Below are 23,653 nucleotides of genomic sequence, written 5' to 3' on the forward strand. Positions count from 1 at the left end.
TATTTATGTTCATTGATGTCCTCACATTTTCTGACACAACGAACCACTTTGCTTTTCCAGCCCTTATTGCCTATCCATGCAGTGGACCACAGGATAGAGAAGCCCTAGTTAGCATCTACAATGTCTTAATGGAGGCACCATGCTGCGCTAATAAAACTTTACTGCTTTTGCCTGGCTGCATCCCCCCCTCCAGTCTGTGTGTAAAAGCAATGGAATAGTTCTAAGCATCTTCTCCTGCTGCCACCAGTTTCATCATGCCTGAGGACACTGTGCTAGCGGCTGCCTTGAAAACACCTTGAAAATACTCCCACACATTCACAACACTTCCTGATAGCAGCAATTGACTGCTTACACATCCATATCCCACTACTACTATAATGAACTATTAACTACTCTAATCCCTGTGATGCCTGAGCTGCTTTTTAAACACAAAAGCTTGTTCAACTGTTGGCTTACACAGGCCCTACCTTCAAGACCTAGCTAGCATCAGTCCTTGGAAGAAGGCTTCTGACTTCGATGCAGAGATATGCGCAGTTAGCTTAAGAGAAGAAGAGCAGATAGGGAGGTAGAAGGGAGAGAAAAGTTTTGCAGTGGAAGACTTTGGTGGCAAAAAGCCATGCCATGGAATTTTTCCTGTACCACTAAATTTATTTCCCACATCCATTATGCCTATGATGCATTTGCGCACAGCTTTCTTCTCTTCCAAGCTATCCAAAGCATGTTTTGTTAATGATATATTGTGGCAACAACATTAATCCATTTTAAAGATGTGGAGTCAAAAGTCTAAAATTAAAATTGCACTGAATCTTGCTCAAATAACTTCTCAAACTTATAAGGGTTTAATTAAAACAGAGTAAATATGGATCAGATGCAAGACTTTCCTGATTTTTAAATTTCCAATAGACCATTTCCAATTATCTCATGTCTCATGTTATACGTTAAGAAAATTGACTTTAAAAGCACATAATCCCACTGATGCAAAGAATATAGCACTTTCCCACTGCAGGCATTTGCCTTTCAGACAGGCTAACTTAAACACTGCTGTGTATAGAGCTCTGTTTGTGTCTGTGAGAAAATGTCTGTGCTGTATTTGTCTTGTCAATACTCCAATTTCTTAGATTGAAGAAAGCAAAAAGAGATCAACACATTTTATACATTAAGAACACTCCAAAAATGATTTTTCCATATTAAATACAAGTGTTAGACAAGCCCACAGTTATAAACACTGTTAATCACAATTTATACAATACACCCATACTAAATCAATGCAAAGCTGTCCTCCTTGCTCATGTCTGGCAGTAAGGCTTCCATCAGCTCCGTACTAATGAAATTGATTGTCCACAAGATACAACCCTATTTTGTACTAACTGGTTCTTAGATTTATCAGGGAGGCTCCTATCATGGAAAACTTTGCAGTATGTTTCTATATTTAGCTTCCTGTCCCATGAAATAGGCATACGTTTTAAACTAACTTTCTTGTTAGTGGTGGGCTTACTTTATCGCTGATGCAGATGAATACTGCTGTAGTCAGTACCACATCACTGAAAACTCTTTGATACTGAGGAGAGACTCCACCAGGTCCCATATGGAGCCACGGAGAATGCCTATATTCCCACTTGTCTTCTCAACTATATCTTCAGGAATTTTAACACAGGCCCAGGTGTCAAAGCCAAGCCTCCCATTGCAACTAATAATCAAATCAATGACTGTGCTGGTAGGAGAAGTTTTTACATGCATTTCTCCAGCTCACAATGCCTGAAGCCAAATACACGCACTTGAAACAAAATACTTAATTCCTGCTTCTAATGCATACAAAAAGAAACAAATGAAGCCCCAGGTTTACATTTATTCTTTCTTCTCCTTACAGTTTAAATGCTATGGTTAAGCTTCTGTTTCCCTCAGTACCAGTCAGAAGCAGGCTTTGAAATCCCATGACACCTGATGCTGGTGAGTAAACAGCCTCATAAATCCTCATATTCCAGACAGATTTACTGGCCCTTTCACAGAATGTCCTCTGAACCCCTCCACCCCTCCAGTTCATGATACATTTCCAACATAAAAGCAGGATGCTTTTGTTATTAAAAATATTTTAGTTACAGGAGGTCTTTACAATAGCTTTGGCATATCCTGTACATTCTCCAATAATCACATAAGGAAAACTTTTTTTGGCTCAGGGTCATTTTCATGTCCTTTATCATCAACTTATTTTGCCTGCTTTTCCTTTTTTAAGGCTACTCTGTTTAGTGCATTCAGCTGAGTTTGCAAGTTTTCCAGCTAAGAGAAGCTTTCTTTATTAAATTTTCCAAATGGGCTGGAACTTCTGCAAGAAGAGTCCCTTCTGAACTATTGCCTCTGCTTACAGTTCAAATTGAACAACAAAACACAGATGAGTATTCAGAATGAAGCAGAAAACAATCTCAAAAACTTAACCAAATTCTCTGGGGCTTTAAGTAAATATGTAATTAGAGTGTGGATGAAGTCTAGGCTTACTTCTTTTTTCCAGTCAAGTTGTTTCTTTCTCTCAGGCTTTCCCTTGGCTAGCTCTGTGACCTCACCTTTAACGTGCTGTTCAGCATTCGAATTTTGTGGAGTTTCTCATTAATGGAGGGGTTTTTGCTGCGTTTGATAAATGACTTTCTAAGCTCCTTCTTCGTTGACAGCCGACGATCACCAATGGGAGACAGGCTTGCTTGTTCTAATGACTTGTAAAGTCGCTCCATCTCATCATCATCACATTTTTCCTGATCTGCAAAGAAAAGAATAAATTGGGTATGAGAACATGAATGTGGCAGCAGATAGCAGAAACGTTAATTTCAACCATCAGGAACGTTCTTAGCCAAGTCAAAAAGTAATGGTATTAGAGTTAAAACCAAGGGCAATTTTTAGGGTAATTTATAGGGTAATAGTGCACATGAGAAAGACATAAAAACATTTGAGTTTGGTAGTAAGAATCAGGTCATGATCCAAACAGATACAAGCATGTATTTCCACAGATAGAGTGCTGCTTTAATGCTCCGAATATATCACAGACATTGAACAACTGTCAGTAATGCTACATTTGAATGAAAACAACTTTGATAGCACCTACAGCCATTCACCCTTCCCTGCATGCCGCACACAGTGAAATACAGTTCTACCTGGCAACTCACAGGTCAAATTCTATTTGATGTACCAGTTCACAGACTGCAGCACAGAATTTGCTTGTGGTGCCTCACAATAAAGCCTTGATTATCTCCACCTTAATTATTCTGATGGCTCCCAAGCTGCAGCACCATCTTCCATGACATGACATGAAAGGAAAAGCTAGTAAACAGCTAAGAATGAAATAGCATAAAACAAGATAAAAATTGAAGCAAAGACATTTTTCAGAATAAAACAAAAACTGTATCAGGCATATATAGGGGCATTTTGGCAGAAGGCCATTTTCAGCAACAGACTGTGCAACTCGCTTTTTGTCCCTCAGTCTACACTACAAGCTTTTCTACTTCAGTGTTTGCTAAAGGAAAATCTTAAAGCTACTGCTGCTTTCAGGGTGTTAATGAGTCCCTCAAGATCCACTGGGATAACATCTGTGTTTATTTCACTGGGGACAGCAGTGGTAGTTCTTCTCAAATGCTGTACTCCATGTGCCTGTCGAACTGGATGGGCACTTTTTTTCTTTTAATGAAAAGTTAAACATTGACTTTTCTAAATCATCTTCAGTCCACAAACATTTTCTGAACAAAAGGAGGAAGTTCTTTTGCTCACTCATGCTGCAGCCAAAACATGTCAGCACACTTATGAGGCTGCTCCTTATCTTTTACATGTTTTAAAAAGTACAACATCCTCCTACAATGCTGTTCTTTCTAAATATATAGGTTACAAGAAAGGTTTATGATATGCTACAAATATTTGCCTTCACTGTGTTGCTGGCCTTTTTTTCACTACTTGGTGATTATAAGAAGCCTGCTGTAACTTGACAAGAACTAAATATAGCTTCCAACATTAGTACACTGCTGGGGGAGGAAAAGGAGAACTGTTGTATATTTAACAAGCTGTGGGAAATAGAAAAAAATGGAAGCGTAAGGCATAATACACGGCAGTAGTATTTCCTGAAAAATGTCGGCTTATGCCATGAGGCTCGTAATCATAACTAGCTTCCTGCCTCCTTTCTTGGGATGAAGCAGCTGGTTGTTTCATTAGCCAGCTCCTGCACAGGACTGGGTCAGCTCTACTGTAGACATCATCCATCAGGACTGTGCACAGTATCGCTTTGAGCGATAAGTTGACCTTCATCAGATATCCAAGAAAGAGTATATAAGAAGAAAAAAAATTGCATTGATCCTGTCCAGCAACTTTAAAAAATAGTCAAGCCATGGGGGACATAAGGTGCCTGCTCCAGATATTTTTTCAAGCTAACTCATGATGCTCTTCAGTGTCCTAAAAAGGTCACAAAACAACAAGCATGAGAAAACACCCTCACTGAACACTCTTCCATGCTAAGTACTCTAGTATCTTCCATGCACTTGTGGGTGAATGTAAGGAGGACAGTAATACTCAGCACAGGAAAAGATGGAGCCAAAGTTAGAAAAGTCCAGCAAAAGGCTCCCAGATGATACACTTGACCAGCAGTGTGCATTCAGCTCCCGTATTCTTTCAAGTTTGCAACCTTAAACTCCTCTCTTATTTCTTATTCCTTTACCACTCCCACCCCCAAAGGATTGATCAGGGTCAGCTAATTCCAGAGGGAAAGGAGCATGCCAGATTCTTCAGATCGGGTAGATAAGGGGAGTGACAGTGCACTATCTAAATGGAATTTCAGGAAACAGTTGGAAAACAAGGCTGTGTAGAGCCAGGTATGAGTTATATACAGTACTTGCCTCCATCTTTGTTTACACTAATGAACAGTGAACTTCTACAACAGTTAAAAAATAACAAAACAATATCTTAATACTGTGCTTTTGTATAGAATCAGATACTGTTGCTGTTGACAAAGAGTATGTCTGCCAATAAATGTCTATAAATTGAGGCCAGACTGTCTGATACCTATCTGGACTTTTACCTTCAATGTCCTGAGTTCCCCTGAGCCAAGCTCAGAAAACAAAAGCCCATGTTTTGCAGGCTTGAAGCTGCCGCTCAACATACTAGCTTGATGCTGTAAATCTGAAAGGGGGAGAGGTAATGGAGGAAGGGAAGAGGCATTAAGTCTAGCAATCAATTAACAAGCCCAATAAAATGATCTGTGATAAGAAAATAGATTTTTCTTCACTCACACAACGGTGCATTATGTTATTTCACAAGCCTCTCAATGCCACAAAAGTAAACAAAGAAAGCACTACCTGAAGTTTGCTTGCTTGTTTTTCCCACAAAACACCTGAGAGAAAATTAAGGTTGAATAATAGAGATAAAGCAACATGACTCAAGGCTTAAGCACAGACTGGACTTTTTCTCTAGATTCAAACATTCACAGCACATTTTCCCAGAACTTGGTATATTTCCCTTGCATCCGGAGTCAGAGCACTGACCTGCAGATGAGCAAGTCTCCAACAGAAGCACAGGCATTCAGCAGTTCTGTATTATCAGGCTTCAGTGATTTGGATTCCTCCTATGAAACCCGGGCTGTCTAGACCATACTACAGAATTGTTACAAAATATTTGCTTTCCATCACAAAGTAAAAATTTATGGAGAAAGCATATAGTATATAAGCTCAGGCCCTGACATAAAAATGAAAAGATTGTCTGTATCAGCCTCCCAAAGATAAATGTACCATCCCTACTCTGAGCTTTGTTAGCCTCTGAAGGTTTATAATGATGGATATATTTCACTGAAAAAAATTAACACAGACAGGTTAGGCCCCACGAGCCGTTGGGAGTGAGTCCTTCCAGTCGGGTCACACAGCTAACATCAGGCACAGTCAAAACCACTTCAAAACATAATATTGCAAGTTATCTCTTCCACCAGTACCCTTCAAGCTAAGCACTTTCTGTCTCAGGCATGCAAGTTACGAAACTGAAATGCTACTACAGCACTTCTTTACCTCATCCTATTTTAAAGATAAAATACATACATTTTTCTCTCAGAACCTACTGAACGATTAGTGGTAAGGACAAACAGCAACAGTGCAAGGATATTACATATTATGTACATTTATGAGCGTGTACTTGCACAGAGGGGAACACGTGCATTGTGCTCTTTTCCCTTCCCTTGACAGTAGTAACTACAAGCAATTCTGTTGAGTGATGTCACTGGAAGGATCAGTCTTCCTGGGATCCTGCACCATGCCCTTCACTCACAAGCCTTGCAGCCTGCTAAAGCTTCATAGCACTTCTGGAAAAATTCTGTAGCATTGTATAGCTCTTTCGACTTTGTCAGACTCCACAGTGGGGAAAGTGGAAAAGAACCAATGTTGAACTAAGGGAAAGGGAAGTTCTGCCCTGAGATATTTTAATATTCAAGAGAAAGATACCTCTAGGTTGGGGTGAGGAAAATAAAGTAATATTTCAGGCAAGTCAGAACTTCTGACAAATTCTGTTTCAGGAGAAGTAAAACACAATTTTGTGGCTTATCTGGAATTTCCCTCTAACTAACAGGACATATCACAGACAAGAGCAAGCTGCCAAAGGTTCAACACGCCAGCTCTTCACCTCCTCAATTTTCAGCTTCCACTTTCCTGTCGGCCAACTTGCCACAGGTGGGAGACATTAAGGTATTGAGACTCCCCACCTTGCAGCAGCCCTACAGGAGCCTCCCTGAAATCTCAACTTTAATGCTCTTTAAGCCTACAAAAGTGAAATTATCCAGAACTTTTCAAAAAGCAGCTGTGAAAAATCATGCTGATTGTTTCCCAGCAGTAAAGATATAGAAATTGCCAATGTTTGGCAGAAAAAGCATTTTGCATTGAAAACCACCACCAACAGAATGTATCTTGCTAAATCTAAGATGAAAGGTAAATACTTGTTCTCCCCTTCTCTGAGACGTCACAGCTCTCCAACTGTGTATTAATCCTAGGAAAAAAAATCTGCTTCTCCCTCCCATCTTTGCTACTCTTATGAACTTCTTGTAGCTGTGCCAGCACTTCCATTTCTGATTCTGCCAAAACTTTTGATACCAATGGGACAACATATGTGCCAGGCTGGAAAGAGCAGAGGAAAAAAAGCATAATCTGCTTTTGCCCTTACCTACCTACTCATCCCCCTCCTCCCCATCCCTTCTCCATTGTGGTAGTAGACTTTTCAATGGGAATATGATGACACCTTGAGGAAATCACATTTTCCACATAACTACAGAACAGAAAAGACAGGAAATATTTGAATTAGGTAGGCATAGCTTAGGCAAACTCCTCACTGACAAATGCAGAACTAAAGGTAGGAGACAGTGGGAGAAAATAACAGGAAAAATATGTTACCACCAACAGTTAGATGCTCTTGACTATAACAGTATACTGGACTCAACAGTGAAGGATGGCATTTTAACAAACCAACTGAACTACAAACACCACAAATAAGTATCTCTTTTTCAGAGGTTTCAGAAAACTGTAACACCATAGTTTTCACTGCGATTTCTAAAGCCTTTTTGATGAGAAACAATATAATCACACACAGTTTTTTCTCTACACAGTTGTTCTCACCATAGGCACACTTCTTGGCTAGTCTCAGCCACGATCTAACCGTTTTCTGTAACTTTTGCAGAAGGAACAAAGGGGCCAGAGCACACCAGAGGATCTGTTCTGGCTATTACTGGCACAGGCAGACTCCAGAGGGGAAGAGGATGTCAGTTCTGAGAAAAGAAGGAATTGAATGCATCCAGCTCCTATTTAACCAACTCATTCCCACAAAACTAACCCAAATAAAATTGAACTGGCATTTGAAAAGCTTTCTGTTTTTTTCAAAATATCAGCACACACCAGATCTTCTACCAGTTACTGTGAGCTAAGGTAAAATAAATAAACCAGAAGTCGTAGCATAAGAAATCCTTGCCAAGATGTATTAACTTCACATTATCATAAAACCCTCAGAAAAATGCAAGGAAGAAGGATGTTATTGCTATAGTAAATGATCTCCAAATAAATACAAACACACATTCTTGTTCTCTTATATTAATCTCTCAGTTTCTACAGCTTCCTTTTTTTATCATAGTTTTTGATGATGATGGTGGTGGGTCATAGTCAGATACTTTTTGTTCCAGTGGTTGCCAGAGAAATACAAAGGATAGAGTTTGACTGTAGGGCGTGTCTAGCTGTCCCGGACAGGGCAAGGCCAGCTTCTGGATGCAGAGCACGTAGTCAGATAGATGTTTATATTCTCAAGTGTTTCTTGTTTACCTTTTGGTTTCTTTGTGTCACAGGCAGCTTTGAATCCTTTGTCACTGTGCATATAGCAAGCTACAACACAGAAATATTAAATAATCCCACAAAGTAAATGGAAACATAATGCTGATCTTTCAAAAGAGAAAACTGTTAAACTCTTTTTTTGTACCTTTGTATTACTCTCTGGTATGTAACCTCTCCCCAGTAATCAAGTGCTGAAAATTAAGCCTGAGAATGGTCATAACACCACTAAGAGTGGTGTCATTAAAAATATCGTATGGTACAGCTCCTTGCACAAAACACAACTGCTTAGCAGATTTAATTAAATAATTTTAATTGAGAAAATAATCCATGATCATTTAGTTGAATCTGTAGTTTCTCTTACAGAGATTCATCCATTTATCTCTGAGAAACTTTTATTTCATTGTTTAACTCATCACTGACGTTTCTCCAATACTTTTGTATTTTCATGATAAACTCTTCTCATAAAGCCACAGCTACTCTTTCTTCCTTCTAGGTACCAACTTTTCTCACATTGGCCTCCATTTCTGACTTTTGCCAACAAAAGTGCTCTTCAATTCTTGAAAACATTCACCTCAGCTCTACACCGCTATCAGCTACAACCAAAAATTCCTCACGGGGTTTCACTACGCAGAATGTGTCCACAAAGCAGAGTGTGTGACAGGTTTTTTTCTATCCTCACAAGTAGAAGGAGAGAGCATGGACACACATGAAGGCTCTGTGGGGAGTGGGTTCAAAAGACCACATAGCTGTTCTGACAACAGCAGGGCTGGCTTTATGCACACGGGACACGCACTTTCAGGACAGATGCCGATGCAAGATGGACCCGTATCGTCCTAGACACAGTTTCATTACTCTGAAACATGATGAGCTGTCAGAAATGCACTATTCTGAAGCATTGTAAAACAAATAATAAGGACTGCACTGAGGTATGCATTCTTGTTTGGCATCAGATAACAGAGGTATTCTTACTAGTTATTGTAAATCATGAAGTTTTGCAGCTAGCTTTTACCCCATAATTTGAATTCATCTCACAGTATTTGTGCACATCCTTATCAACTAGCTGGAGGGGGAAATTCTTGGGGGATAAGCCACAGAACCAGAATTGCATCCTTTTTCATAACTTTCATTTGGAACTGAATTGCTATTTTACGTTAGTCTTTATTTTCCACCTCATTCTCAAATTAAAGTGGCTTCACTAATCTCCTCGCAAATTATTTCATTTATTTTTTTCAGTGGCCATTGCAAGGGAAGGCCCCACACACCAACACTCTCCATCCCCTCCCCATATTATGCAGACTGATAAAGGAAAGAAAAAATATGTGTATGGTGTAAGTCTTACTTGTTCAGCAACTGGTTATGATGCAGACAGTATCTAGTGAGGTTATATAGTTTCCATAGTGACTGTCTCATTGGAATTATCTATTTCTGGAATTCCATCAGAGATCACCAGTGTGGTTAGGATGGAAGTGTTCTGCGATCAGGGTTGGCCATCATCTAAGCAGTAAGCAACAGAAGAATTCATTTCCCCAGGAATATTTTTGAGAAAATTAAACCACCTTGCAAATGGCAGAAATATACCAAGATGTATCTCAATTTACATTTTAATCCCATTTTAATTGGTTACTATTATTTAGCCTATCAGCCTATCAAATTATGCTTTAAATGATTATGAATGTGTCATGCTAATTCTATGACTATCTGTAAAAGTACTTGTCCCCCTTACCATTACAATGGAAAGCATTAACTTATGCATTACTGCAGGATTGGTGACAATACCGGAGTAACATATTCCAAGCAAAAGTTTAGATTTCTGAAGAGCAACCACTGAATCTTGTTCAGCAGGATCTATAAGCCACCATGCCATATATGACCTATACTCTATCAATCAACCTGAATGTACCTAGTAATGTTTCCCAAAGGCATTAGTTAGTCAAGTTTAACCCAGAAGGTGAAATTACAGAAGACTAATTTACTAAGTCTTTGTGAAATTTTCATTAGGGACCCCATTTCTGTCAGTCCCAGCCTTTTCACTATTTGCAAAGCCAGAGTTTATGGGAATTAGATTCCACAGTAACTTTCCCAAAATATCCACTCTTTTCTGCTACATAGAAATAGTACATATGCTTGGTTTTGCTTTTAATTCTTACTGATCTTCATTGCTACAGAAGTCTCTAGCAGAGCAGCCTAGAAGATTGATAATGAAGCTGAGTGCAAAACACACTGAATTAATTTTCACTTTTGCTAAAAACTGTACTTCACTCAATTTCCTTTTTTTTTTTTGTAAAATCAGAAAAACATATGACAAACTAAAGGCGTGCTAACTGTTGATATTTGTAAAACAACTGGGAGACTGACAATGTAACTAATGTGCCTTATACTATCATTTTTCAATCAGTGCCAAGTTCACCTACAGAGAAGTAACCTAATTTCCCAATGAGTCCAGTGCTGTTTCTTTCCACCTTTGCACTACCTTCAGCCTAAGCTTTTGGATGCACCTTTGTTTTGCATTGTACTGAGACAACACTGCTCTTTCAGCAACAAAGTACTCACTTCAAATCTTTACAAGGATTTAGAATCACGGGTAGAGCTGATGCACAAGAATATCGTTGTTTCCTTATGTATTACCTCTCTAGGCAGCACGCTGAGGATCTTCTCATTTCAGCATATTGTATGCCAGAAACTCCTCTTGTGCTTCAACTGCTTTCAATGCAGGAAGAAGCAGCTTTGCTCAAAAGGCAAGACATATTGCCTCACTATGGCAGGAGAGTTATTAACAGTAATGATGACCAAATTCTAGAACTATACCACCTTTTTAACTTAGCAGCACATTACAGAAGGAGGATACCTGTGCAGATACCCATTTGCTTAAAGGGTCTTGAAGGACTTTGATTCAGGATTGCAGTTGTTCCCCCTTGATTACAATGAAGCTCAATGAAACAAATAGGAAATATGTACTGGAAGTAAATGCAACTTTTATTTTTAAAATTGAATCAGCCTAACCCCATGTTCACCACTTCCTACATATGCCATTTTGCTTAGGGTGTGAGTTCTGTGACACACTTTCTTAAAATTTTGATTCATTCCTAACTAGTAAAAGACAGCTGTACTGACATAAAGCAAGCTAATAAAAATATGCCTATGTTAGGATTTTATACAAAGGCTATATTCTTAAACATATAGGTAAAAACTAAGAAAAGCTGTAAAGGTACTTACCAATTAGATACTAGGTTATATATTTAATGTGCAATAAACAAAATGTTTGTTATAAATTATGTGCCACTGGAAAACTTCAGTGAAGAGCATAAAGGAAGGAAGGTGAAAGGAAACTGGGGAAAACCCCTGAACTCCTACATTGTATGGCTCTGCAGACAAAAATCTCCTCTCTCATTAGCTCACCTCTGGTTAGTGATCTCTGTCCTGTTGCATCTGGCACAGCTAGACAATGCGTATCCGGACTTAAAAAAGAGTTTTGGGATACACCACTGGGTCTGGAAAGCTGGACCTCCTGGCTTTCTGCTGCTTCTCCACAGTCTACTTCTGGCGGTTCATCAGAGTGAATCTGTACGCAGAAAGTTAAAGGTTGATCACCCTCTTCTGTGGCAGAGCTGTTAACTAGGTCACGGCAGGACTGCCTCTCGGAATAAACCACTTTGGACATTAAGGAAGATGATGACTCTTGGGAACTGAATGTGCTTTCAGGAGAGGAGAGAGAACAAGATGCTTCACTTGACAGAGTCGAGGTGAAAGAAGACTTCTGCTGATCCTGCATTCCAGAAAAAGAAAAAAAAAAAAGGGGGGGGGGTAGAAGAAAAATTATTTCAATTATTTCCACATTATTCCTGTTCCTAGGTTCTGCATGTTATAGATATGCAGTTGAAATGCTAACTGACTGAAAATTGATGTAATCTGATTAATTATCCATCCAAACAAGCCTGAGGTATGGTAGCCAATCTCCTACAGAGCAGTAACTTCAGAAACTAAGCCACAAGGAAGCCAGAGGTAAAACAGATAAAAACTGGGCAATGCCTAAAAACAATAGGCCAAGGAAAAATATTGCATTGAATGTAGACTTCCATGCTAGGTCTCACACTCACATTCACTCTTTAGTTTGTCTTCACTTTCTTGGTCTTATCAAGAGTGCAGAAGAAAAACTGAAGTAGCCATTGAACATGAAGTTGCCTTGAAGCATTCAATGCCATAACCATGGATAGACAGAAATGGGCCCAAGCACTGATGTGTCTTGACCTTCTCATCACACAGAACCATTTTACCTGGTCCATTCAAGGGACTAATTATTCACCAAGACAGGAAGGCTGACAGGTAATATGATGGCAAGTTAACGATAGAAAGAAAAACTCATGGGACAGAGGGCAGGAAAAGGGGAAGGGTACAAGATTTGTGCTGCTCATTCACCTGCTAAGATTCATCCTTCAGCACATAAATCTGGAAAAGGGTCCAAACTTCACTTAGAAACACATCAGAAATCATTAAGACATCTTAAGGTCCTCCATACTGTACTTGTCACCCTGACTCAACAAGAGTGCATACAACCAGAGAGGTCTTGGAAACATCTTACAGTCATCGTTAGGAGCTAGGAGTTGAATGAGAGAGGGTATGATAGATGCACAATTTCATGTAAAGAAAAGTTGAGAGAAAGAACAAAGTTTTGAAAAGTATTTATCTTCCCAGACAAACAAATAGATGCCCAGGTCTTTGTCTACAGTAGGCATTTACACTGATTGAGTTGTACTATTATCTGGTCACCAAAAGCAACTCACACAAGAAGAACTAACACTAGTCTACTTCTTAGCCACCAAACATCACTGAAAAGATGAGCCAAGAAAGTCAAATACACAAGTAATACATACACAAACACACAAATATACATACAAATACCCAGAAGAGGATTAATTGACAGTAATAAAGTAATGGAAGACAAGGGGAGACAAAGACTTATGGTGAAGCTCTTAGCAGAAACTATCAGAAATCGTGATGAGATTGTCATGATATGAAAGCCAGATTTCTTGTATCTGCTACTGCCGAAATTTACTCCTTCTGCAAATCATCTGATTCTGGCATTGGCCAGAATTCTGACTTGATGGGCCAGAGTTCTGGCAAGTTTATGTTCTCAATACATATGTAGAATAAATCTGTGTAAGGATTAAAACAGATGATAACTAGACTGGGAGTATTGAAAATTACTGAGAAGGTGTTGCTAGGGAAACCTGGGCAAGCTGCAAACACAATAAAGGGACTAGCTTGTAATACTTATTTCTAACCTGGTAAACTAGAAATAAAATGTATTCATATAAACCAAACCAAGGATGAAAATTTTTTTGGATTATGATATATAAACTTCTGCAATTCAGTGTTACTATTTCCTTTTCATGTTAAAAAAAGCAAAGTAGATTTGCCTTCCTGTGCTTCTAATCTAGCTGTATCATGTAGCTACTAACCAATTCAGAAGATGAGGACGACCAATATCAGATTGTGAGTCACCACTTCTTTGTATCACTTCTTTGTATTGTCATTCCTCCAAGACTGTCCCAAACACTGTGAGACCAGACTTAATTTATATTCCTATTACAAGAAATACAAAATTGTGTTTCAAGTGCATTTTTGTTTTTAAAAAGGAAACTTTCACAAAAGCATCCTAAAGCAAAGGACAAGGTGATGCTGTCATAAACTACATGTATGAGTGATAAAAACGCCCTTGGGATCACAGGTGACCTGAAGCATTTAATCTAAGAGCTCCTAATGAAAAGACAAATTGTTGAAGCATTTGTACAGTCAAACAGAACAACCAAACAGTAAAAGCTCTTCCTCCCATAGTGTGGATGGTCTAATTTCAATTGTTCAAAGATAGAAAAGGAAGATGTTAGATCTCACCTCTATTTTTTTGGCATTTGTCCATGCAAAAGAAAGTGCCATTGAAATGAAAACTGTGCCTCACTGAGTGGAATATATTTTTGTTTTCATTTTCATTGTGTGTTAAATAAAAAAAATGTGGGTGAGAATCAAGATGACTGCCAGAATGTGTTTCTTTTTCTCTACATATGTGTTGTGGGATTTTTTTCTTTGGCATGACAAATGTTTACCTAACTTACTCGAGTGGTTCCTTTGGAAGTTTTGCAATGATCCACATAATAATAAATCTCCATTTTAGGGACATTTCTAAAGCAGATGCTTGAGCCATCATAAGGATTCCACTGCAGATCAATGAGTCTCTAGGCATTTTTTAGAGAAAAATTATCACCACAAAACACTTCAGCTACTCTTTTGAGACTGCTGTGATTTATTGTCTCAACATAGCTGATGGTTTTTGAACTGTAAATCCATTCACATGTGAAGAAATTAATGTAGACAGTCATTTTAACTTTTGTCCTACAGATGTTAAAATTTACTTGTTCCTCACTTGCTGTTTTCTTCCACAGTACCCAAAAGCATGGAAAAACATAGAAAGCTCATGACTACTACTTTTTTCAAGTTTCAAAATGGTTTGGGTCAACAGAGAACAGAACAGCAAATGAAAACTTTGTGCTAGAAGTACAGTAAAATGTTTGCTACTCTAACATGTAACAGAGCCTGCACCTGGGTGGTTATTAGTTTCCAGACTAATAGTTTTCAGTCTGGAGTTGGTCTCAAGAGGTTTGGAGGACTTTCTTCTTAAGACAGCATCGGTTTGATTTTCCAGAATGTCCATAGCTCCTAATTCGTATTTTGCAAAATCCCTTTAGCACGCAGGAGGAAGAAGTGCAACTTCTAAAAAATATAAAAATAATAAAAAGAAATGAACCCCAGTCAATGTCTGTGGCATTCCTGATGCTGGGCTGGGTTTCCAGGATGAGTATCTCTCCCAGTAGTAATCTGAGAAGATTCAAGCAGGCCTTCCAAAAGTGGTGTACCCACAGAGTATCAACCTAAATCCATCACATGTTTGGGACCTCACAGCTTGGTTCAAAAACTCCGCAGCAAATAAACAGGCAGTAAGCAATGTTTAATCACCCTTCCCTGAGACAATCAAGAGCTCCACTCCTAGAATTGACTTTCCACTAGAAACTGTGCTTTCCCAATCCTTCCAGTGGTTTTCTTGCTCCAGTACTTGTCCAGAAGAGAAAGGGGCATTAAATTGGGTATTTAAAAGATGACCCTGACTTGCAGTTAAACACAACTGCATTGGTACCTAACTGTTCCTACCCATCACGTAAGCAAGCTGAGCATAGGGCAGCCCATGGCAGCTGGAACTTATTCCAGTGGCCACTTCTGGGGTGAAAAGATGACAACTTTGCTCAGGAGATACTAAACTTTATCCATGGGAGAAAGGCCTTTAAGCTGGGGATGAGGAGAAGGGAAATCAGAGAGTTAAAGGCTGAAGAGAAGATAACCTTTAGGGGAAAGGCCAAGGAAGCAGGACCTCTTGGCACCTGCAGCATTGCCTACCTCCCACGTGTCCCCTGCTCACAAGTGGAGGCCAGCACTCAAGAAGATCATATGGGAAGGAGACAACTGGACATCGCCTCTGCAGCAACAATTTGACAAGCAGCAGGAAGCCAGAAAAACAGAAAACTAAAATCCAGCACCTGTTTATACCTCATCATCTGGAAAAATGCAGGCATTCACTCAGAGGTGAGCAGATGGAAAAGACATCTACAGCTTCTTAAAGGCAAGCCACTGAGGTATAAAATTCAAGACGCTTCATTATCGGCCCTCAGCCCAGAATAACTCTTGGAGACGTATTGCCAAGGTTCTTATTTTCTCTGATATTTATAGCCACTCAGCCACATTTAACTTGCAGTTAATACAGGCAATAAAGAATCACGTTTTACACAGCAGCGAACACCACGCACCTCCTGAGTGCCAGGCAGACTGGTTTGCTGTGACTAACGTTACACAACTGTTTCAGAAGAGGAAGTGAAGACTAACTTATCTGACTGAAACAGAAGGGGGCAAGTGGGTGACAGTGTGACATACGCTCCCAGCTTTATGCGAGTTAATTAAAGATAGCCAGACAGGCAACCCTGGGCATGACATCTCCTTTTATTATTGCCTGTGACTGCACAAGCTTCTACAGCTCATCTGTATATTTCAAATTTGTTCCTGCTTCACTGTCTCTGTACCAGGCCCAGCTACTGGATGTCATTTCAGCACGCCATACAGGAACTTGTACCACACCAGTGAAGCAGCAGACACTTCCCTTCCATGAGATTTAGTACTAAGCATGTTACTGTGTACCCCTCAGTGTCAACTTTCAGCTGGGGAAGGGAAAGGCTTGAACTGAGGATTCCTGATTTCACCTGCATTACCACCCCAAACCAGATTACTCATTTCTAAACACAGAATTAAGTAAACCTCGTATCTTAAAGCACATGTTAGGGGAGATGAGATCACTGGGAAAAGCAACAATATAGAAACAAGATTAATAGGGTGATAAGTGGCTAATAATTAGGCAAGTCAATTTGATTAGACACGTGGGGGTGCATAGTGCTTATTATAATTTATGAAATGAAGCGATGCAAGAAGAAATATTCTGGGCAAATACTCTACAGCAAGAGAGAAAAATGGCATAGATTTTGGGAGGATGCCTCTTTTTTTTATAGTCTATTTTTCAGAAGTAAAGAACCCATTTTATCACCGTAAGAAGAGGCCTCTTTCCCCTCACTTCTCTTCACAGCCACAAAAGCAGCTTCAAATTCAGCAGTCTTAAGAACAACTCACTCAAATACAAATCTGTTGGATGATGCTACCAGGATCACAAAAAGAAAGAAGATTTGGGTCTGATTAAAGAAAAAGAGTAGTATGAAAAATTAGGTTACGGCAGTGTGTTAAAAACCTTGTAAAGAAAAGACACAGCATGTGTATAAGGTAGAGTGACACCTTCCTTTCTCCAGCAAGATAAATATGCCTCCATTTGAAAGAGCTGTTCTTTTGCAGTGTGAGGTTCCCAGCGGTGCAGGCTGCAATCACTGCATGCTCTGCCACAGGGCAGGGACCATCAGTGCATCCTCATTTCACAGGAATACAGTGTGAACATTTCCAGCCACTGTTTTAGGTTATTCCTCAAAGGTCCACCACCTCAAGAAAGTTTTGTTCCAACTGGCTAGCAACAAGAAACAAGCTAATTACTGTAACACTTACCGAAGGAGGAGGTGGTGGCTGGACTGTGTAGGGGGGAGGTGGTGTGTCTGTTATTTCTGGATCGTCGTGTTCACTTTCACTGTAGCATTCTGAGGCAGACATGAAAAATGAAAAAAAACAAAGTGTTAGATGGACACTCATTTATTCCTTGCAGTGCTGTGGTAACAAAAGATCACCGAGTAGGATGTTCTGGACTGAGGACCATGCTGTAAGAGGTCAGTATCTCCTACAGTGAAAATTAACCCACTTGTGGTAATGTTGCACTATTTCATGGCAACATTTTTTCTTTAAGTAAAAAAAATTGTCAATTTGCTACGACAGGAAACACTAGGTGGCACTGCTCTAGATGACTTCACAAATAGGTTTGGGGTGGGGTTTTTTCCTCCCTTTGCAGCCTTCAAAAGAAAGGCTGCATCATTTCCAGTATTAAATTAGGGAGACCTGTTGCAAGTAATAGATGCTGTCCCTTAATCTCTGTAACCAATACGTTTTCGTGGAGCTAGCAACAGGCATTAGTGTTTTGGTTGCAATTTTGGAGAACACAGGTTGCTCTCATGGTGCTTTAGAAACCACAGAGCAGCCTCATGAGAGCCTTCTGTCACCACATGGTATCTCACATAGACATGCCATGAAGAATGACAGTACATGTCCCGAGCTAGTACTAAAAGTAAACACAGTACTCTAGGACTATACAGCCCACTCTTTTTTTTTTTTTTTTTTTTTAAATAAAAAACAAGCTGATAGAGCCTCAGTATCTCTTGACATGTGTCAGAGAGGCAGTCACCTTCTTATTTCTTTCAAATACCTGTGTAGCAAGTGAAAGCATTTTCTCAGGTGTTTTTTAAAAGTGGATTAAATGAAGTGATAGTCATTGATAAAATGAGACAGAGAAAAAGGGAGGCAGTAAGTTGCTGGTTCCTATTCCCAGGGCCTGGCTGTAACCACCGGGGCAAGATCACTTCCCTCTGCTAAATCTCCCAGCACGCATCAGCCTTTCACATCCAACCCTTATAGGAGCAAGCACGTGCATCCTGCCCTGTGCCACGTGTCAAGTACAACAGTGCTCACCCCACCTGACTGAGCTGAGGACATGAGAGGTTGCAAAGACATAATCAGAGCTTAATGAGAACGACATGAGTAAGTGTCAAGTGTCACAAGAGCAGAGGCTGTCCCTGTGGCCTCCACAGGAGCTGGCACTCTGCACTGCCTCTCCCTCAACCGGCTGCACGCAGCAGCTTGTGCTGTCCAAGAGCAGCTGGGTCTCTCCAGTGGAAACAACCATCCCGCTCTCTTCCCAACTAGGGAAGAGTTGTTTATGTTCTGGGCATACTTTGCAAGAGCTGGACTTCATGGGTTCACACCACTAGAAAGCAGTATGTTAGCACTGTCTCTGGGAAATCACCTGTGATTATCTCATCTTTTAATTAAATTAATACCCACACACTTTCTTCTTGTGCATGTCATTTGGGGGATTTTAGTAACCACAGTGAGGGGAAAAAAATTTTAAGAGAAAAAAAATTTATACACAAGAGAGAGGTTCCTAAGATGTTAACAAAGTAAAACTTAAAGAGATTCATTACTTTTTCTCCCCATACTCTGCAGAATTATAGGATTTTTAATAGCATAGCTGCTATTCTGTTTACTGGAAATATGTGCTGGTACATCTTAGCGTAAAAGACTGCGACTGGCTGCAATAAGGCTTATATCAAATTCTAAGGCTCTATTAATGCCTTCTTGAATAACTCTTAGTAAAAAGTTTATTGTTTCTACAGCTCCCCTTTTAGGTACACAGAAGAACCAAAAAAGAATCAACAGCTGTTTCTGATACTCTAAATAGGCAAATGGGGTTGGAGGGGGTGTTAAAATGCATAGAAAGTACATGAATACACAAGAACTGTCATAACAAGAGCCAAGACCCTCCTGAAGAGTTATGGTGTGTGATACAGAGGGGAGAACCAGGTCAGCAGGAACATAAGTGACTGTGGGTAATGACAGCATTTTTCTGAAATGTAGCAATGCTTCTGCAAGGGCTCATCCACCCAGGTGCGTTGGTGGGGTGCTGAACCCACACTCAGGGCAGCTGCTGAAGCACCTGTGACAAAACATGTGTGGAAAGACAAGGAGGTGTTTGACACCTAAATCAGAGTGCCTTTTTCTGAAGCGGAAAATGGGCCACCAACTTCAACAGCTGAAGAAATCTTGGCTATGTTATGTTTACTGCAGGGTAATTAGAAAACCTGCTGCAGAGGTTATTGAGTGGATTATTTTGTACCTTTTTTTTTTTTTTTTTAATTAAGATTGGTGGGCTGACTCATTTTGAGTTGTTCTATAATTCTTGACTTGGCCAACACAACAAATACTACTTTTTCTGAGGCTTTAAAAAAATAATTTGCTTTCATGTGTAGAATTTTGGCCATCCTCATCTTCCATCAAAGTCCTCCTTTGTGTACAACATGTTTGGACACTTCCTCCCCAAGTACAATTACCATGCAGTTCTTGCTACACAGCCTAATACTCCATATAGCACTTTATCTGAATTATCTCAGACTGTTTTCACAGAATCACAGAATCATCTAGGTTGGAAAGGACCTTGAAGATCATCTAGTCCAACCGTTGACCTAGCACTGACAGTTCCCAGATTTTGATACAAAATTGGGTTCAAAGAGGACACAGGCATTTTGGAGGAATTTGGGGGTATGGAAATTAACAAGTTTCCTTACAAGAAGTAAAGAGGAACCATGAACTGAAAACAAATTGATGGGACCTGCTGAATCTCCAGAAATCAGTGGTATCTATGTTTACCAGCCCCAAAGCTGCTTTTAGTGGCAGGGTATAAATGAAGTCAGAGTATAAACAGAGCCAGATCAGACTAATCAATAATAGAATTACATGTCCAAAGCCTGGATATAAACCACAACCTTATTCTGGGAAACAGCAGAAGGGATGTAGAGAGGAGCCTTTCAGTGCTTAGACAAAATAGGCTGCATCATGTAAGTGTTCATACTACCACAAATATCAGTTTCTTATTCATAATGACAGCTCCTTCTCAACCTGAGCAGTTCTAAAAAAGGTACTGGATACCAATACTCTAAAATGAAGGGTCAAAAACCCAGAAGATGATATATGTTCCTCAGGCCAGAGTCCATCTCTGGTTTGCTAACATAATACTACTGACAGCACTTCTCATTCTAAACAAGCTCCCAGCACGTGTGTCCTCACCAGCAGCTTTTCCAAGCACTCTGACAGGTGACTTGCTTTGTCCTCTGCCCAGATTTGTGATTCGAGTGCAGGTATTCTCCGTTATAAAATTCTATTAGGTCAATATGCAAATTAAGACAATAAATAAATAAATTGCTAGGGAACTTTTAAAATTACTCATTCCACAATGAACTCTTGGGTTGAGCTCTGAAGGAAATTGTAGGCTTCAGTACATCACTACTGCCCCTGCTGTTGTTGAAACCCCCAGGAATTAAGGAGACACTAGGGACAGGTCTACATTGCACAAAATGTTCCCAAACTAGCCAGTTCCTGGGTCACAGCACAACTCCTGTAATATACCTTACCAGCTCAAAACCCAGAGTAGCATAGTTGTTTCTCTTCACACTTGGTAGGCTTAGCAAGCCATCAAACTGCCAGAAAGTAGTTACACACCACTCAAGATCACCAACTGTCTCTCAGTGGCACTGTTTCTCACCATTGTTTCTTTTCCTGTGATTACTCTGTGCTGTGTCAGTGTGGTTTCTCTGAGCTCAGCTGGTAGACAGACCCCAGTTGACAATTTAAAAGAAAGAAAAGAGCTGACAAAAATTTGGCCAAGCAAAAACTGTGAGGAACATGATGTAGTTACACACTGAAAGCACCATTAGGAACATACCTTCCTCATTCTTCCCGTTGGGTGCCTGAGGGTCTACAGCCATCCCCAGCTTACTTAGCCACCTGTGTTTGAAACAGAGGGAATATAGAATTAGGGATACTTGCATGTTGTTCAGACAGAGTTTTGGCCCTTTCAGATGTGTTCTACATCATCGCATCTATTTTCATTAACCTGAAGAATAAACGTGAAAGTTTCTATTTCTTAGATCATCTCCTAGAAAGGCACCAGTTACCTGAATACTAATATTCCCTGTGGTGAGCAGAACTAGTTGCCTGGGACATCTTCTTTCCCTGATCCTGAAAAAAGCACTACTGATGACCAAGGAGTTGCATTCGTGGAAGCTAAAGGAAAAGTATGCGTGCTATAACACAATGCCAGTGGCTTAGCCTTGCTGTTGAGGTGCCATCTTTCACCAGAGATGGAGTAAAAGGCATAGGAGCCATGGAAGATAGTGTCAGCTGTGCTGGCCAAAGCTATCGCAGCACAGTCTAAGTATCTAAGCCATTTAAAACCAGACTTTCTGACCATTATATACTGCTTTCTTCAACTCCCTATGACTTTTGGTTTTAGTAAGTCTCACTTCCTGTGTTGCTTTAAGCTATTTGCAGTTGGGTTTTTTTCATTTCTCTTCCTAGGTGGCTGCATTTTTCTAATGCTAGAAACAATCCCTAGATAAACTTTTTGTATATTTTGTTTGCCTGTAGACCATTCAGATCTATCCAGGTTTTAAGAAACTAGCCACTTAAAAAGCTCAAGCCTTTCAGATTAAAACTCAAGGCTGAAATAAGGAATATATGAAGGGCCAGAATTAAGATTCATAACTCTGAAACAACATTGTCTCTGATCTTGATTCTTCTGAAGCAGTGGGAAATTTGCTAGTAAGATCAGTGTCAAAGTAACTGGATTTTTAGACTGCAGTATGAACAGAGCCACATAATTCAAGAAGACAAAATGTCATTTCTCTAAGAGTGAATTATTGACTTTCTTCTAACAGCTAATGATAACAGAATGATTAAAAAAAAAAAAGAAAAACTAACAAAAGCAAAGGTTTGTTAAAATACCTAGGAATTCATTTAACCACAAGGTCAGACAGATCTCTAGTAACCATGTGCAACTGGTCAGGTAAATGCACACAGCTAGCCAGCACACATTTACTTTGCATGTGTGCATGACAATAGCAAATACATGCTAAATTAATGAAGCAGATTACTGTATTAATAAATCCACCGTTGATTTAATAGATATATATATATGCATGAAGAGTTACAAAAGGTCATGATCCATCAAGCATTTATGCACACCAGTAACTCGACACAGGCGAATGCCCCAGTGAGTTCAGTGGAACCACTTACACGCATATGTATTTGTGGGACTGGAGCCAAGAGGACAGATGTCTTTTAGTCTATTTTGACATACGCATGAGTATGCGTGTACGTTATGCATTAAATACATGTATTTTATACTTTGCCAAGGAAAACATCATCAGTTACAACAGTGAGGAATTGGTATTAGTGCAGTATAGTACAAGCTGCTTTAATGCTAGGCTACCTAAATTTAAGCCAAGATGAAATTTACTTGAGAAGTGGAGTTTGAAGAAAACCATTCTGGGGGCATAAAAGCTGGGACACCTGCATAGATTTCAATCATTCGCTCACATGAGACTAAACATTTCAAAAGTGTCATTAAGACACTGAGAATTTCCAGCTGGGCTCCAAACTGGCTGTTAGCACTCACTAATGTCCTCCATTAGATCTATTTTTCCTTTCCTTTCTCCCTCCATCCTTCCCTCTCTTCTCTCTCAACAGAAATATTCCTGTCCAGCAGTCCCTCATTCTCAGTCATCCTCAGCCCATCTGCCTTAAGAACTTCTCTCTCCCATCAGGAGCTCCAATAGGAAATGCAACAATACAAAAATGAAGGGTTATCGCCCCATCAGTATGCTCTGTGCTGCTCCAAGTTGCAAAGGGCAAAATGTTCTTTCCATCTATGCTTACTTGTATGCATCTATAGAGTACAGATTTATGAATATGTATCTATGTACATACACTACTGTAGTATCGTACATTTCTGTGTCTGCAGCCCTTTTGTAAGGTCACACACATTCTCTCAACCTCTATCCTTTTCTGTTGTGGTAAATATGTATGAGGTCTCCTGTTTATAGAAGGAAAGAACAGTCAGTGCCCTATGAAGAATCTCACAAGTATCACCAGCAGAGCCATGATTAAAATCCTGACCTGACTACCATAGAAGCTCTCTTCCCAATTAAATTGTACTTTGTATCCAGTATTTGGCCATTTAATGCAATAGCATTGTAAACAGACTGCAATCTGAAGTA

At 39.7% G+C, this 23,653-nt stretch overlaps 1 protein-coding gene across 2 annotated transcripts in view; it reads right to left on the bottom strand.

Annotated features, from left to right (window-relative positions):
• IPCEF1 (interaction protein for cytohesin exchange factors 1) overlaps window positions 1-23,653 on the bottom strand; it is a 63,513-nt gene that overhangs the window by 6,774 nt on the left and 33,086 nt on the right. For both annotated transcript variants that reach the window (XM_074818803.1, XM_074818804.1), the window contains 4 exons: window positions 21,319-21,380; window positions 17,445-17,533; window positions 11,706-12,072; window positions 2,556-2,746 (listed from right to left, as the gene is read on the bottom strand). In XM_074818803.1, coding sequence (XP_074674904.1) covers window positions 2,556-2,746; window positions 11,706-12,072; window positions 17,445-17,533; window positions 21,319-21,380 — 709 coding nt within the window. The remainder of the gene's footprint in view (window positions 1-2,555; window positions 2,747-11,705; window positions 12,073-17,444; window positions 17,534-21,318; window positions 21,381-23,653) is intronic.

Source organism: Strix aluco, chromosome 3 (genome assembly GCF_031877795.1).
Source record: "Strix aluco isolate bStrAlu1 chromosome 3, bStrAlu1.hap1, whole genome shotgun sequence".
Classification (NCBI taxonomy): Eukaryota; Metazoa; Chordata; class Aves; order Strigiformes; family Strigidae; genus Strix; species Strix aluco.